Raw genomic sequence first — 16,816 nt, 5'->3', positions numbered from 1 at the left:
TTGTTAGAAAGCAGCATTTTATGGGAAAAAAAATAACAGGACATAACCAAAAGTATCTAGGAAATCTGTCGTATAACAAAATCTACATTGAATGGAGCCAAAAAAGAGTAAATGGATATGTATGATACGATAAAGTAATCACTTTATCAGGAAGAAGGAATATATATTGAAATTTAGTAAACTAAGTGTTTATATGTGCTACCTCATTGGTCTGTGCAGTCTGGAGTCTAGAAAATATCCTTCAATAGCCATAGTTTTAGTTTTTGAATGAACATTTATTTATTAAGTATATAGCAAGTAAAAGAGTAAACAGCAAGGCAGAGAGAGAAAGAGAAAAGTAGGTGGGGAGATGGAGAAAAAAAGCAGAAAACCAAAATAATGGTCCAACCAGGTGCTCAAAACATTTGGCAGAAACCAACTGGGAAATCCTTTTTAGACAGCCAGCTAGTAGAGTTCGCGGTTGAGAGAGCTTCCTCAGGTGAGACTTCTAAGTGTAAGAACAAGCAGCGACAGGCAAGGATAACGTATCAAACACTCAACAGCTTCAGCTGAACCAGTGCGGGACATGGAGGCAGTCAGCTGAGTTTCCTGTGGCTAAACCTTCAACTTCCGCTTCTTTAAGTGCTTTTATGTCATAGGATAACACTTCTCCGGTGGAAATGGCTTATATTCCAGCTCTTTGCAAGGACAGGGTTCTTCCCTCCATGTTACAGAGGTAGGGGAACAGCCCACTCTCAATCAAAGGGGTGACATGCTTGAGTCTGAAGTGGGGGTGGAGACAGCTTCTCAGTGAGCTTGAACAGCACGGGACAGTTTACCAATTAGTGCATATTTTTTCCCATTTAAGTCACAGCAGCCCTGCTTGGTAAGTACTACTAAGATATACAAGGAAGATAGTCTAGCAGAAATAACTTTCTCAAGATCATATGGATAAAGTATCTGTAGCTAGGATCTGAAATTGTCCAGTTCTGAACCATACAGATGTATTCAGGTGTACTTGTGAGCTGACAGTGTGCTAAGAAAAATAGATATACAAAATTAGCAGCAGCCGAAGAAGGTGAGTTTCCTGCTGGGACTGTGGAGATTTGGAAGGTGTGCAAACAGAGATGCTTGCAAAGAAGAAAGATGTTGTAATTCAAGTTAGGCTGTTTTAGTCTTATTGATTTGTTACAGGGTCTTATTTGTAGCCTAAGTTGACCTAGAACTACTATATAGCCCAGACTAAGCTTGAACTTTTGGCAATCTTGCCTCAGACTCCCAAGAGCTAAGATTACAACTGTTTGCCAGCAAGCCACTGTATTTAAGTCAGGAAATGATTTATTCTAAAAAATAGAATGGCTTGCAAAGTTATTGGAAAACTATAGATGTTTTTAATTGAGCGACAAGAACAACTCCCAAAACATTCCCAGAGTTCAGTTACCAAGGGAGGGTCTGCCTCTTCTACCATTGCGTCCATGCTCTGAGACCACTGCCATAGTCTGGAACTGCCACTGTTCACGCCATGTCTTCTGCAACCCATTACAGGCAGAGAGGTCGCACTGTGTCTTGTCTTTCAGCTTGTTTTGGAAGTTATGGCACAGTACTAGAATCTGTATTAGCAGGTGCCACTGAGAGAGGGAAGGAAAAACAAATGCCCCAAAGTTTCATAACTGCTTGTCATGGCCAAACCAAACAGCAAGAAGTAACTCCTTTGCCAAATCTCATGCAAACTGTCTAAACCTAGATTTCTGGAACCCTAACTACAAAGGACTCTGGGAAATGGGGAAGTAGATATTTTAGGTTTTACAGTGTATGGAGGCAGGTAGAAGGTTGAGTAGAGCAGATATTGAACATCAGACTTACATCAGCAGAACATGGAAGTACAGGCTGTGGAGCAGTGTGTGCTCTTGGGGAACAGTCTTATGGAGGACGCACGGTAGTGCTTGGAAGGAGATATCTGAGCTAGTTAGAAAAGGGTAGGTAAGCCGGGCGGTGGTGGCGCACGCCTTTAATCCCAGCACTCGGGAGGCAAAGGCAGGCAGATCTCTGGGAGTTCGAGGCCAGCCTGGTCTACAAGAGCTAGTTCCGGGACAGGAACCAAAGCTATAGAAAAACCAAAAAAAAAAAAGAAAAGGGTAGGTAGACACATAAGTGCAGGTGCCTGCAGAGTGTGTGTGTGTGTGTGTGTGTGTGTGTGTGTGTGAGCGCACACATGTATGTAAGTGCAGGTACCTACAGAGGCTGTGTGTGTGTACACTACTGTCTATAAGTGTAGGTGCCTACAGAGGCTGAGTGTGTGTGTACACGTGTGTAAGTGCAGGTACCTGCAGAGGCTGTGTGTGTACACTTGTGTCTGTAAGTGTAGGTGCCTGCAGAGGCTGAATGTGTGTGTGTACACTTGTGTCTGTAAGTGTAGGTGCCTACAAAGACTCTGTGTGTGTGTGTGTGTGTGGTGTGTGTGTGTGTGTATGCAAGTACAGGTGCCTGCAGAGACTGAATGTGTGTGTGTGTACACATGTATCTAAGTGCAGGTACCTACAGAGGCTGTGTATGTGTGTACACATGTGTATGCAAGTACAGATACCTACAGAAACTGAGTGTGTGTACATGTGTATGCAAGTACAGGTGCCTGCAGAGACTGAATGTGTGTGCCATGTATGTACACGTGTATGTAAGTGCAGGTACCTACAGAGACAGTGTGTGTGTATGCATATGTGTATGTAAGTGCAGGTGCCTACAGAGACTGAGTGTGTGTGTGTGTGTGTTTGTATATACACATGTCTTTTTAACTGCAGGTGCCTACAGAGGCTAAGGGTGTGTGTGTGTGTGTGTGTGTGTGTGTGTGTACACATGTGTATGTAAGTGCAGGTGTCTGCAGAGGCTGAGGCTGGGTGAGTGTGTTTGTGTGCATGTGAATGCAAGTGCATGTGCCTGTGGAGGCCAAATGAGGGCATCAGATCCCCTGGAGCTGGAGTTACAGGTAGTTGTGAGCTCCTGATATGAGTGCTTGGAACCAAACTTGGACCTTCTGGAAGAGTGGCAAGTAACCTTAACCACTGGGCCATTTCTCTAGTTCCCTAAGTGCTATATTCCTTGGAATTAACTAAGAGTAGTTATTCTTCTTCTTGTTTTGCTTTTAAGATTTTATTTATTTATTTTATGTATGAATACTCTATCTGCATGTATGCCTGCAGGCCAGAAGAGAGTATTAGATTCAACTATAGATGGTTGTGACCCACCATGTGGTTGCTGGGACTTGAACTCAGGACCTCTGGAAGAGCAGCTGGTGCTCTTATCCATTGAGCCATCCTTCCAGCCCTGAGTAGTTATTATTCTAACATGTGTTTCTAACTGCCAACAATGATGCTGATAAGAGTTCTATTTCTGTGAATATTATGGGAACCTTTGGAATAACGTCTCACTAAGTAATTCCTTACTTCATATCCTCACACAAGTAACACATCATGAATGCTTTAATGAAAAACATTGAGTTGGTATGTTTTGTTAAAAGGGCTTTCTATGTTATAACTTGGTAATAGAGAAGAACATAGTTTTAAAGCCAAATGGATTTAAAAATTAAGATTATATATGTATTTGCTTCTAGGAAATTTTATAGCAAATCTAAAAGAAGCTTTAGGGCATCAAGTAACAAGAATAAATTACATTGGAGATTGGGGCATGCAATTTGGTAAGTATGTTTGACATGCTTTTCATTTTATTATATGACCTAATTGTTTCAAGTACTATAACATTTGATCATCTGTATGGAATATAGACAAGATCCCTGTTGGATAAAATAGTGTAATGTATCTGTGGTGCTAGGAATTGAACCTGGGGGTCTCCTGCATTCCTGGCACATGAACTACCACTGAGCTGTATCTGCCTATGGAGTTATATATTCTATGTAATCTCATCATATAATTAAATTGAATATTCAGAGCAATGCCTAATTAATACACTTAACACATGCACATTAAGCCTTTAGTGAGGAAGAGTAGCTTACCTTTATTGATTAAAGGTAGAACTGAATACACAGAGAAGAAATAATTCTAGCTATGTATTCCCATCTCAGCCAAAGCCTGCATTTTTAGATTCATTGAGGTCCAACCCCCGCCCCACATCCAATGAGAAATGGGATTTATTGTTATGTGACTGAGTAACCCAGAGGTAAAACAAAGCATGATACGTTGACTTTCTCTAGAACCTCCCAGTGGATGGGGTGGAGGGTGAAAGGAAAGAGTGAGACCCAACAGTTGTGTGGCGTCAGTCATGTCTACGGTCATTTGGAAACTTTGTGGTTCATACATCCAGTAACCTAGGTATGAGGAAGGCAAGACAGATAAGTAGTTGTGACTGTGAGGGACTGGTTGCACACTGAATTCAATCTTGTGATGTTTTTAAGATCCGGCCATACTGCTACACGCTCTGGCAGAGAGATATCACCAAATTCCTAGAAGGCAGCTCTCCTCACTAGGATTTTTGTTGTAGCACTTTTTGTGTGCTCTTTCAACCACAAGATGCAAATTCCTTGAAGGTATAGACTATGCCGTGATTACTTTTGTATCCACAATGTGTGGTACATAAGAGACATTCGGTGATGAATGACTGCTTTCGGTACTAATAGCAAACCTAGGTGATAGCATAAGGCTTCTCTAGGAGCATATAGAACACATCACTAGTTCTGAAATTCACTAACACGCTTATGTTCTACATCCAATGAGAGTAAATCAGTTTCCAAAAGAAAGACCACTTCATTTAAAGGAACATTTTTTGTAAAAGTCATTTATCATGACTTCTTATGAGTAATTACTTCAGTTTAAGCTCTAGGTACAACAATCAAGTCTTTATAGATAGCATCCACTTTTTATTCCTTTGACTGATTTAGACATTTCACAGGCTTCAGCAAGTATATGGTTTGAGTAGTCATCAAATCTTGGCTGAAAGATTTTACAGTAATATTTTTCTTTATAGAAATATAATTGGGGGCTGGAGAGATGGCTCAGAGTTTAAGAGCATTGCCTGCTCTTCCAAGGGTCCTGAGTTCAATTCCCAGCAACCACATGGTGGCTCACAGCCATCTGTAATGGGGTCTGGTGCCCTCTTCTGGCCTGCGGGCATACACACAGACAGAATATTGTATACATAATAATAAATAAATATATAAAAAAAAGAAATATAATTGGTGTTTTTTTGTTTGTTTCTTTTACTTTTGGGGGGCCTGCCACCCAGCTCCCAAATAAATACACAGAAGCTTATTCTTACTTATGAATCCCTAGCCATAGCTTGGCTTGTTTCTAGCCAGCTTTTCTAACTTAATTTAAATTATTTCATTTCTCTTTAACTATTTTTTTTGTCTCTAGGCATTTTACTTTTTCTTTATATATATCTTTCTTTCCTTCTTACTCTGTGGCTGACTGACTGACCCTTGGAGTCCTCTCCTTTTCTCTATCCTCACTCTCTTTTTTCCTTTAGATTTATCCTCCTATTTATTCTCTCTGTGTCGTAATAAGAGCGGCAGGGCTCTTGGGGCCACTCTGTTGTAATAAGAGCGGCGGGGCTGCGTCCCCGGCACCCGGCCACCCGCATGGCTAGCTTATGCCCCGAAATAATTACACGGAAACTGTATTCTTTTAAACACTGCCTGGCCCATTAGTTCCGGCCTCTTATTGGCTAGCTCTTACATATTGATCTAACCCATTTCTAATATTCTGTGTAGTACCATGAGCTGGCTTACCAGGGAGATCTTAACCTGCGTCTGTCTGGAGTGGGAGAATCATGGCGACTCTCTGACTCGGCTTCTTTCTCCCAGCATTCCGTTCTGTTTACTCCACCCACCTAAAGGCTGGCCAATCAAATGGGCCAAGGCAGTTTCTTTATTATTTAACCAATGACCTTCCTCCATCATCTCTGCATGCCAGCCCCACCTCTCCTTCCTCCTCCTGCCTAACTATTGGCCATTTAGCTCTTTATTAGACCAATCAGGTGTATGAGGCAGGCAATGTAATTCAGCTTTACAGAGTTAAACAAATGCAACATAAAAGAATGCAATACATCTTTGCATCATTAAACAAATATTCCACAGCATAAACAAATGTAACATATCTTAAACTAATATTCCACAACACAGAAATAATGTTATTAATGACCTATTAGCATTTCATTACAGCTGTTAGAAGAATTAAAATTTTCTTTCAGCTATCCCATTTGAAAATTGTTGGCACATGGCTTCTGTGCACAGAATTAGTTTTTCAACGTGTATCAGACTGAATGTTAAATGGAATAGTTTTTGCTTTTCCCATCTTTTCAGCACTCACTGGGCATCTCTGCACATTCTGCTCCCAATACTCTGAATCATAATCACATTTGTTTTTCTTTTGAAATAAACAGAACTTTAAACAGCTTCCTCAGTGTTTTCTGGGATCTAGAACATTGCTTTTTCTTAAAATAGCATTGTGCTCTCTGCTGAGTCTCATAGGAAAATGAGCATTGATGCTGGAGAGATAGCTCAGCAGTTAACAACACTTGTGGCTCTCATAGAGGACCCGAGTTGGGTTCCCAGCATCCACATGGCAGCTTACAGCAACTTGTTAACTCCAGTTCCAGAGGACTCACTTTGTTCTCCTGTCTAGTGCCTCACAAAGTAATTGTTCAATAAATGTTTGTTTTCTTACTGTCTGCCAAGGAATTACTGGGTGCAAAGATAAGTAGACCTAGACTCTGTGTTGGATGAGCTTACAATCTTTTAAACTTAGGTTCAGTGAGCCATTACAGTTTGGAATAAGTTTTTCAGTGTTTTTCTTTTGATGTGTCATGATGTGGGATGTCCTTCTGTATATGTGTTGCTCTTAATGGTTAATGAATGAAGCTGTTTTTGTCTATGGTGGGGCAGAATATGGCCAGACTGGCAGAGATAGAGAAAGTAGGCAGAGTCAAAGAGATGCCATGTAACTGCCGAAGGAGAAGGACTCCAGAACCTTTCCCATAGGCCACATCCTCGTGGTGATATATAAATTAATAGAAATGGGTTAATTTAGAATGCAAGAGTTAGTTAATAAGAAGCCTGAGCTAATAGGCCAATCAGTGTTATAATTAATATAGTTTCTGTGTGATTATTTGGGTCTGGGCAGCTGGGAACGAAAGAGCAGTCTCCGTTTACAGTGTCATTTTGCAAAATATGCCTTATATATAGCAGTAATTCTCAGGGTTTATAACTGAGAAGTTCATCTTTTTATAGAACTATACCTGGTTTTCACCATGACTGACTGCTCTATTATTTTATTGAATAATGTTTCATTTACTCATTATCTTAACAGGTCTGCTGGGAACAGGTTTCCAGCTGTTTGGCTATGAAGAAAAACTCCAGTCCAATCCTTTACAGCATCTCTTTGAAGTAAGTTGGTAAGGCAGCATTAGAGAATGCTTCAACATTTTTTTCAGAATACTTCACAAAGACTTTTTAAAGGCGATCCCAAGACCTGACTAATTTCAGTTTTAGTCCAACTGGTTTCTTAAAAAAAAGGGGGAAAAAGTATTCTGTTTTACTTGATTTTAAACAGTATTTCCCCAGATACATGGAATCATCTTAGAAATAATGCATAGAATCTGGTCAGGCAGTACACATTTATAGTCCTAGCTCTCAGGAGGACAGTCTGTGCTACATAGCCCCAAACAAACAAACAAACAAACAAACCATAAAATCCACACAGGCTAGTGGCTAAGGAAGATACAGAAATTTATCTCTGTTCTGTCAGTTTATATATTTTGTCTTTCTTTCTGGTATTTATAGCAACAGCCCTGCCTGTCCTGGAACTCACTCTGCAGACCAGGCTGGCCTTGAACTCACAGAGATCCACCTACCTCTGCCTTCCCAGTGCTGGGATTAAAGGCTGGCGCCACCACTGCCCAGCAAGACTTGTAAATCTTTAGTGTATGCTTTTTTGCCCTTTTATTTTCTCATTATACACTGTATAAATTGTACTCTGAAGTTTAGGTTTTGTTTTATTCATTAAGCCATTCAGTTCTTCCTGATGTTTGCCCAATGTGAACACCCAGTTTTCTTCATTTTTACCTTTGGATAGTTTCATTCTCTATCTCTCAGGTTTCTTTTCGTGCCCAAGTAATCTCCAGAGACAAACTTCATTTTCATTGTCTCATTGTTTTCTGTGCCACACATGTTAGTGACATACAGGGGACCAGACTACAGATATTCTGTCTCTGTAAGGAAGAGTACTCGCCAAACTAAAGGTCTACATCGCTAACCAAAGAACTCAGAGAGGGCATTTGTCATTTCCTTTTTGCTTGCTCTTTCCCTTGAAGCTACCTATGTAGTAAAGTTGAATTCTCTATTTCTTTTAGAGTTTATGCCTGCATCACACTTTCTTCTTTTTATTTTTATTATTTTAGTTCTGTGTCTATGCATGTTGGTATGTTCACATGAGTGCAATTGCCCTCAGAGGCATCAGATTCCTTATAAGCTAGAGTTACAGCGAGCTAGAGCCCACTTACGTGGTGCTAGGAACTGAACGCAGGGCCTCTGTCAGAGCAGTGAGTGCTTTGAGCCACTGAGTCACCCCTCCCATTCTGCACCTTACATGGAGACTGAAAATTTAGCTTATCTTTTCCATTAAGGGTATAATCGGTAGGTACAAACTTAAAAACTAAATCCACTTTACCATTATCAATAAATAAAATATTCCCCCTCACTCTCTAGAATTATTTTCTGTATTATGTTTTTAATATTTAGAAAATGACATTTTTTACCACAACTTTAGCAAATTGTTCCCAGACCCAGGTTTATTATCTTTGTTCCATGTTGGTCTCCAATATACAAGCTGTCCCCACCAACCCTGGGAGACATCAGCTCTCTTTATGTTGCAGGCTTCACCTGGGTGCTGTTACCTGGTCCTCCGGACCTAGAACTAGAGGGACTCCGCCATCCTGTGTAGGTGCACTAGGAGTAGTGCCCTCAGAGGCTTGCCCCACCCTGTGGACTCCTCAGCTGCCGTCTTCATGGCAGTGCTCCCAGTCCTCTCCAGTCTAGACAATTCTCCTTCTTCCAGAAAATGCATGCCTTTATGCCCACCTGCAGCTTTCTGCTATAATACTGCAGTATGCAACATCAGAATGGGAACACCTCATAGGGACAAGGTATACAGTGTGTATCTGACCTCAGTGAATTGTGCAAACCATACTATTTTCTACATGAACCTAGTGCACACTGTTCTACAAAAGTTAGTATCATCCTTGAATGATATTCAAAGGCTGGGCAGATCATTCAGTGGTAGAACGCTAACTAGCTTAGCACTCACAAGACTGGGTACAAGTTCCAGTTATAGGAGAAAAGGCATTTTATCAGGGGCCATGTCACATGCCTGCAATTCTAGAATTTGGGAAGTAGAGGCAGAAGGATGAGGTGTATTCCCTTGTTTCAAAGAAACAAAACAGAAAGAGAAGATATTTTTATTGTATTACAAAATAAATAAAAATAAGAAAAACAACATAGGAAAGAGATTAAGGTTCAAATACTTTTCATGTGCAATGGTAATATATTAAGGAGAAGAAATTCAATGATGAATTTGGAAGTTGGATTTTGTTTTAGGCAGAAATTTTAAACTTTATTGTTAATTGTTTGAAGTGCTGATATGCTGAAGTTCAGTTAATATCTCCTCCTTTCTCTTCTGCCTCCCTCTTCCTTCCTTCCATTCCCCCAGTGCTGGGGATTGAATGCAAAGACTTTTTAAATTTCTATGATTCTTTTACCATTCAGACTCAGTCCTGGGATGTATGTGCCTCAGTGTAGAACACTTGCTCCCCACGTGCAGACCTGGGCTCAGTGCTCTCCCAGTGAGGAGAGCAGGTGTCCTCAGCATTCGCACAGTGTTTGTTTCAGCTGCATTCTTTCAGAAGACCTTAGAGCCTTCTTTAAAATAAGTCATGTTTTGCAACATAAAGCAAGGCTTTTAACAATCACAAAAATTGAAATAATTTTGTAAGCAGAGACTGCACCTTCATTCCCCAGTCACCCAGACATGAATAATCACACAGAAGCTATATTAATTACAACACTGCTTGGCCAACGGTTGCTCAGGCATATTCCCAGCCAGCTCTTAAATCTTAACCCATTTCAATTATTTTATATTTTACCACGAGGCTTTGGCTTACCGATAAATAAGATTCTGGCATCTTTTACCTTTGGCAGCTTTGTGGAGTCTGCCTGACTCCACCTTCTTTCTCCCTGCATTCAGTTTAGTTTTCCCACCTAGCTATATTCTGTCCTGCCACAGACCAAAGCAACTTCTTTATTAACCAATGGTAATTAAACATATTCTTAGCATACAGAAGGAAATCCCATATCATAATTTCTTTCTTCTTATCAGACCATAATGAAATAAAGCTAGATATCAATAATAATGGAAACTTTAAAAAACATATAGTGAAATTCTGAGAGAAGTTTGAAGTTTTTTCGACTTTCCTTTTTGCTAATGATAAATCTTGAGTACTGTTGCGGCAAAGGCTAACATTAATTGATATTATTAACCTTTACAATTTGCAAATGACTAATGGCGGATACCGAAAAAACAATTAAAACTGCATTAGAAGTGAGCCTTTAGTAAACCATCAGCCCCATACCTTTCCAGTTGTTTACAGAACTAAACCAGCGAAGTGGATAGTGCAAAACCACAAAATGCCTGTTCCACATAATGCTTAAGAGTCCAAGCTGGAATTAGCTAACCTTCCTGTAAGTATTTCTGTTTGCAGTCACCACCTGTTGTGCTAGTCTCTTATAGCTTAAAAAAATAGCTTTTTTTCATAAAAAATAGCTCCTGGACCACATCTGAGAAGATTAGGCTGGGGAGTAGTCAGATGTAGGTGGAAGAAGACTCCAAAGTCCCCACCTGTGATGCTCAACCCTTTGATGATAGGTTCAGCGCTGGGGGAGTCATTTCCCTCAGTCGTGTACCTGCTGTTGGTCACCAGGGCTTGATAATAAAATATCCAGCCCAGTCGTCATACAGATGGCCCTGTTCAGAGGTCATAAATCTGGGGACAGGACGGATAGAGGAGAATGGAGGATGATAACGGTAAGAGGGGGTGGTGGGAAGCACAATTGGAGTGTATTATGACATGGGAGACTGTCATAATAACAGTGTATAATAATACATTTAATGTACTTTTAGGTTTACGTACAGGTTAATAAAGAAGCTACAGATGATAAAAATGTAGCGAAATTGGCACACGAATTCTTCCATCGACTAGAACTGGGTGATGTGCAGGCACTTTCACTGTGGCAAAGATTTCGGAACTTGAGCGTTGAAGAGTACATTCAGATTTACAAGGTACCCCTAGGACCTCTGTGTTCCCTTGCTGGTATTGTGCTTACTGCCTGCTGCTTAAGCTCGTATTTAAGAGTAGATGTCTGGTTTAGTTGAAACTCCAGACAAATGATGTTCTTGGGTGAGAGAGCTAAAAACAAATAAATAATCCAGAGCTCCTCTCATCCTCATTCTCTCAGAAAACATAATTTGTGAGGTAGTGCTAGACGGTGGGAAAGAAGACTGTGTTGGGAGTGAGTGAGCAAGGTGAGCGGTGGTGTGGAACGGGAGCCAAGAGGCTGGACTGGAGCATGATGGTGCCCTTTGCCAGGCTGTGCAGTTAGTGCAGACTTCTGGCCGCAGAAGCCTCCACAGCTGCCTTGGCCGCATGGCTGCCTGAGTGTGATGAGAACTGTCAGTGTTCAGTGCTATCTAGATCTGAGGCCATGACTGCCTGTGACTGCAGATACACACTGGGATTTGGCCACTGGCGCTGTGGTCGTTAGAAAGTCTAAGCTTTAGTTTCCATCTTTGTGGTGGGGGTAAGACATCTTTAGTTTTGTTTTAGTAAAAAATTAACCAACATTTTCCCATACTTCTGAATCTTCTTAGCGCCTTGGAGTATACTTTGATGAATATTCAGGAGAATCGTTTTATCGTGAAAAATCTCGAGATATCTTAAAGTTGCTGGACAGCAAAGGACTTCTACAGAAAACAATGTATGATCAAGCTACTATTCTCCCTTTCCCTCTTCCAGCCTCCCTCCCTTCCCCCCTCCCTTCCCTTCTCCCTTCCTTCCCTTGTTTTCTTGAAGATTGCAACTCACTATGTAGTCGTGGCTGGCCTAGAACTACCTGCAGACCACGCTGCCCTGAAACTCACAGAGATCCTCCCACGCTGAGATTAAAGGCGCATGCCACCACAACCCAGCCCCAGGTTTCTGTGCTCTAGTCAAGTATGTATGTTCTTTAACACTGATGTCAATATAGTCTCTGAGTGAGAACAAGGATAAGATATGTAGCGTTTTTCCTTTGTACTTTCTCTTGCCAGGCATGGTGGTACTAACCTTTAATCTCAGTATTTGCGAAGCAGAGGCAGGAGGTTCTCTCTGAGTTCCATGATAGTCAAGGCCACATGTTGAGACAAAACTTACCTGTAATTTCTGCATGCAGAAGGCCGAGGCAGGGGATTCATGAGTTGAAGCAATGAGATACTTTCTCATAGGCTATATCGCTATCATGAGCAAAGTCTCATGTTAATCGGAGAAAGGATGGCCCCTCTTATAAAAGGGGACAGAAGTATAAAAACTATGTAGCCTGCCTCCAGTTACCTACATTCATAATTTGAAAAGAAGAAACAGAATGTGCTTTTGTGACTTAACCTCACTTTTTTGGGGGTGGGGATGGACAGCTACCAGTTTCAAAAACTATTTAAGTCAACTTGTGAAAGCAGGTGTAAAGTAATGGTGTAACCCTGTTGACAGTGTTACCTTGTATATATACAATTCTTTCCTGTTTGAGAAACTTAACAGCAGGTTTTGCGTTTTCGTGTTGTATCTGGAGGCTTTGCTGCATGTGCTCATTAAGTCAAGCTCGATTGTACAGTTGGCTGTGGTGAGGATGAACTATGTGCCTCTCACCTCACATACTCAGCTGTCATATGAACATTAAATTGTAATTCTAGGACTTGCTCTTTCTTTCCAACTGCAACTTTGTATCCTTTAACCAACATCTCGACCCTTCCTACCTCTGGAATTTAACTGTTTTTCTCCTTCACAAATTCCATTTGTGATGTCATGTAATTTTTGTTTTCTTTTGTGCCAGACTTTTTTTTTTTTTTTGGGTTTTCGAGACAGGGTTTCTCTGTGGCTTTGGAGCCTGTCCTGGAACTAGCTCTTGTAGACCAGGCTGAGTCTCGAACTCACAGAGATCCTCCTGCCTCTGCCTCCCGAGTGCTGGGATTAAAGGCGTGTGCCACCACCGCCCGGCTGTGCCAGACTTATTTGTTTGAGCATAATGTCCGTGCCTGACTCATATGTTTGAGCAAAATGTTCTCTAGGTTCATTTGTGATGTCACCAATATCATTCATGTTTAAGGCCTGAGTAGTGCTATTTCATGTTAGGTGTATATCACATCTTTAAAATCTATGAGCAGACGAACCCTGAGGTTGATTTCATGTCTTGACTATTGTACATAATGCTACAATGGACATGGCAGTGCAGTATATTTTCAGCACAATATTTTTAATTCCTTTGTATACTTATCTATTAATAGAATTGCTGGATTTAAGAATAATTCTTTATTGCAGTCTTTTTCAAGACCCTCTTTACTACTCTCTGTAATGGCTGTACTAACTTACATTCCTCCCTGTGGTGTGTAAGGATCCCTTTTCTCCACATCCTTGCCAATGCCTGCCATCCCTTTTTCGGGTTTTGTTTATTTGTTTAAATGAGAGGCATTCTAATACAAATGAGGAACTATCATTGTAGTTTTAATTTTCACCATGTCAGCTAACCTCTTCGTTTTGACAGTTTTAGTGTGAGCCGACACCCCTTACTGTTGCACGAGCAGTAAGAATAGCTCCTGGCGGCCGGAAGTGCTCCACCTTCACATACAGTCATTATGTTGATTTGGGGCTTCTCTTTTGCGTTTTCTAGAACAGGAAATGTCGTAGTAGATCTCTCTGGGACGGGTGACCTCTCTTCTGTCTGCACTGTGATGCGAAATGATGGAACTTCTCTCTATGCAACCAGGTTTGTAGTGTCTGTGGGTGAGTAGCCTGAGACTCCAGACTTTGTCCCAAGACGAAAGCAAAATTTAGTTACAAACTATAAATCTATTTGCATATTTTAAGAATATTTTCTGGGTTTCTCTTTATTGCCAGTTATAATTTCCAGAAAGATTTAATATCATAAGAATGGGATTTTATATTAAAATTTATTGACTATCATAAACTGTTCACAGAATAGCACATCATTCTGTCTGTGGTCCTTCATAATTATATATTAAGTGTTTTTATAAGTACACATTATCAGGAAATATATTCTAAAAAAATGACCAAGTTAAGGTTCAATGTTGACCTCACATATTAGAGACCATTTTACATGCAATGCCAAACCTCATTATATTGTGAAAAATGAGAAGGTGGGCTTCTTCATCCCACGCCTGTGGAAGTGAGGACTCATTATTCATATCTGAGAGTTGCACTTACTAAGCACACATGGTTTCTCGAATAATGCCAATGGGAAGAGAAGGCAGGGCAGTGAAACAGCCATAATCATCCACTTCTGGCAGAAGGTCCCAGTGTCACCCCGGCCTGAGTTTTAAACCGCTGTATACATTGGTTTGTTGCCATTAATTCCTAATTTAGTTAGGAATTAAACCTAAGATTACGTTTATGTTAGACAAGCACTGTCCCACTCACTGAGCTATGCCAACAGCTTTACAGAGCACATTCCTAACAGTGGTAGTTTTGCTGTTGAAAATTTCATTATTACAAATAACTGAGACAACCAGTTAATTTTCTAAAAGCCCCTTAGAGAACTCATCTCTTTCTAGTTTAGTATCTCTCCTCATCAATTTCTTGCAATTGGGGTTAACGAGAAAAAAAATGGAATGTCTTATGAGGGGTGTGTGGGTGTGTGTATAAATACACACATATACTCACGTGTGTGTGTGTGTGTGTGTGTGTGTGTGTGTGTGTGAAAATGTCATTGTGGCAACTAATTATTACTAGGCAAATTAAAGAAATAAAGCCCTGCACCAGTGTGGACATTTGCACTTAGAACAGAAGCCCCATGTCAGGAAGGTGTAGTGACAAGTGCCACTCCAGCACTCCGGAGGCAGGTGCAGGCAGTTCTCCTTGGCCTGCACAGAGAATTAGAGTTCAACCAGTGCTAGTTAGTGAGGCCCTGGCTTAAAAGTAAATAAATAAATAAATGGATGAATAAATAATTTTTTTACTCAAGTGTGAATACATATTCCATGTTGTACCTGGATCATGAGATGGACACAAATGATATTTTGATAATTTATAATACTTAAAGGCATTTTATTTTCAATATTTTAATAACCTTTGATGTTACTTTTTAATATGTATATATGTGTATATCTGTTTGTGGGAAATAGGTACCTGGGAGTTCAGGTGCCCTGGGGTCTAGAAGAGTTTGTTGAATCCTCTATAGTTATAGGCAGTTGTGAGCTGCCTTTCATGTGCTGGGAACTTCACTTGACTCCTCTACCGAAGTAGTATGAGCCAGGCGGCTGTGGCGCACACCTTTGATCCCAGCACTGGGGAGGCAGAGGCAGGCGGATCTCTGAGTTCGAGCATAACCTGCTCTACAGAGCTAGCTCCAGGACAGGCTCCAAAGCTACAGAGAAACCCTGTCTCAAAAAAAGAAGGAAGGAAGGAAGGAAGGAAGGAAGGAAGGAAGGAAGGAAGGAAGGAAGGAAGGAAGGAAGGAAGGAAGGAAGGAAGGAAGGAAGGGGGGAGAACAGTATGTGTGCTCCTAATCACTGAGTGATCCAAGGTCTTAGGAGGTTTTTTAAATGCAATAGAAGTTACTGCTTTTGAGTGAGCCATTTTGAATGTTTTTGCCAACACAGACTAGGGTAAAAGGTACTTCTTTAGCTCTTTCGTCATCTATATTATAATTGTTTTTTTGAGAAAATGTGTGGTAGAAAAGTAGTAACTAGATGGTTCTTTTCTGTGAAGGCTTAGTTAAGTGTGAGACACCTGAGACCTTTAATGGTCACTTGCTCTACAGCTTTTGTTTAGTCAGTTGCTTTTTAATTACACTTTCCAGGGCATTGTTGTTTTGTTTTTTCAAACCCAATTTTGTTATCATTTCTTATCAAAGTGTACTGGGACTCTGCAAGGGTGCATCATATACTCCAGACCACAGAATAACACAGTAAAAGTAATTATACCCCATTTTTCCAGGGATCTTGCAGCTGCTATCGATCGCATGGACAAGTATAATTTTGATACCATGATTTACGTGGTAAGTAATCACAATAAAAAACAAAAGGTTATGAACCTACCTCATGGAAACTAGACAGAGACAGAAATCAGAAATGGGTAAGGTGCTTGCCTTGTAAGACTGATGATGTCAGTTCAGTTCCTAAAACCCACGTAATGAAGGGAGGAGGAATCACCTCTAAATTGTCCTCTGACTCCACGTGTGAATCATGGCATGAACACCTGTGTACACATGTGCCCTCACTCACCAGCAGAAAGCAAAAAGGAAACTATGTTGAAAAAATTGCCAAAAACAATTTTGTGAAACTGTGGAAAATACTAAGTTGATTAAGATAGTAGCTTCTTTTAATTTTTTTTTAAGATTTATTTACATTTATGTATACAGTGTTCTGTCTGCAGGCATGCCTGCAGGCCAGAAGAGGGCACCAGATTTTATTACAGATGGTTGTAAGCCACAATGTGGTTGCTGGGAATTGAACTCAGGACCTCTGAAAGAGCAACCTTAACGACTGAGCCATCTCTCCAGGCTTTAAATTTATTTTTT

At 40.6% G+C, this 16,816-nt stretch overlaps 1 protein-coding gene across 3 annotated transcripts in view; it reads left to right on the top strand.

Moving 5' to 3' along the window:
- Positions 1–16,816, top strand: part of Rars2 (arginyl-tRNA synthetase 2, mitochondrial) — a 56,794-nt gene that overhangs the window by 17,033 nt on the left and 22,945 nt on the right. For all 3 annotated transcript variants that reach the window (XM_057790508.1, XM_057790509.1, XM_057790507.1), the window contains exons 7-12: positions 3,584–3,667; positions 7,293–7,369; positions 11,157–11,315; positions 11,904–12,010; positions 13,949–14,044; positions 16,234–16,294. In XM_057790508.1, the coding sequence (XP_057646491.1) occupies positions 3,584–3,667; positions 7,293–7,369; positions 11,157–11,315; positions 11,904–12,010; positions 13,949–14,044; positions 16,234–16,294 (584 nt within the window). The remainder of the gene's footprint in view (positions 1–3,583; positions 3,668–7,292; positions 7,370–11,156; positions 11,316–11,903; positions 12,011–13,948; positions 14,045–16,233; positions 16,295–16,816) is intronic.

This window comes from Chionomys nivalis, chromosome 16, assembly GCF_950005125.1.
Source record: "Chionomys nivalis chromosome 16, mChiNiv1.1, whole genome shotgun sequence".
Lineage (NCBI taxonomy): Eukaryota > Metazoa > Chordata > Mammalia > Rodentia > Cricetidae > Chionomys > Chionomys nivalis.
The sequence above is the reverse complement of the archived record's forward strand: the minus strand, read 5'-3'. Positions and strand labels throughout refer to the sequence as shown.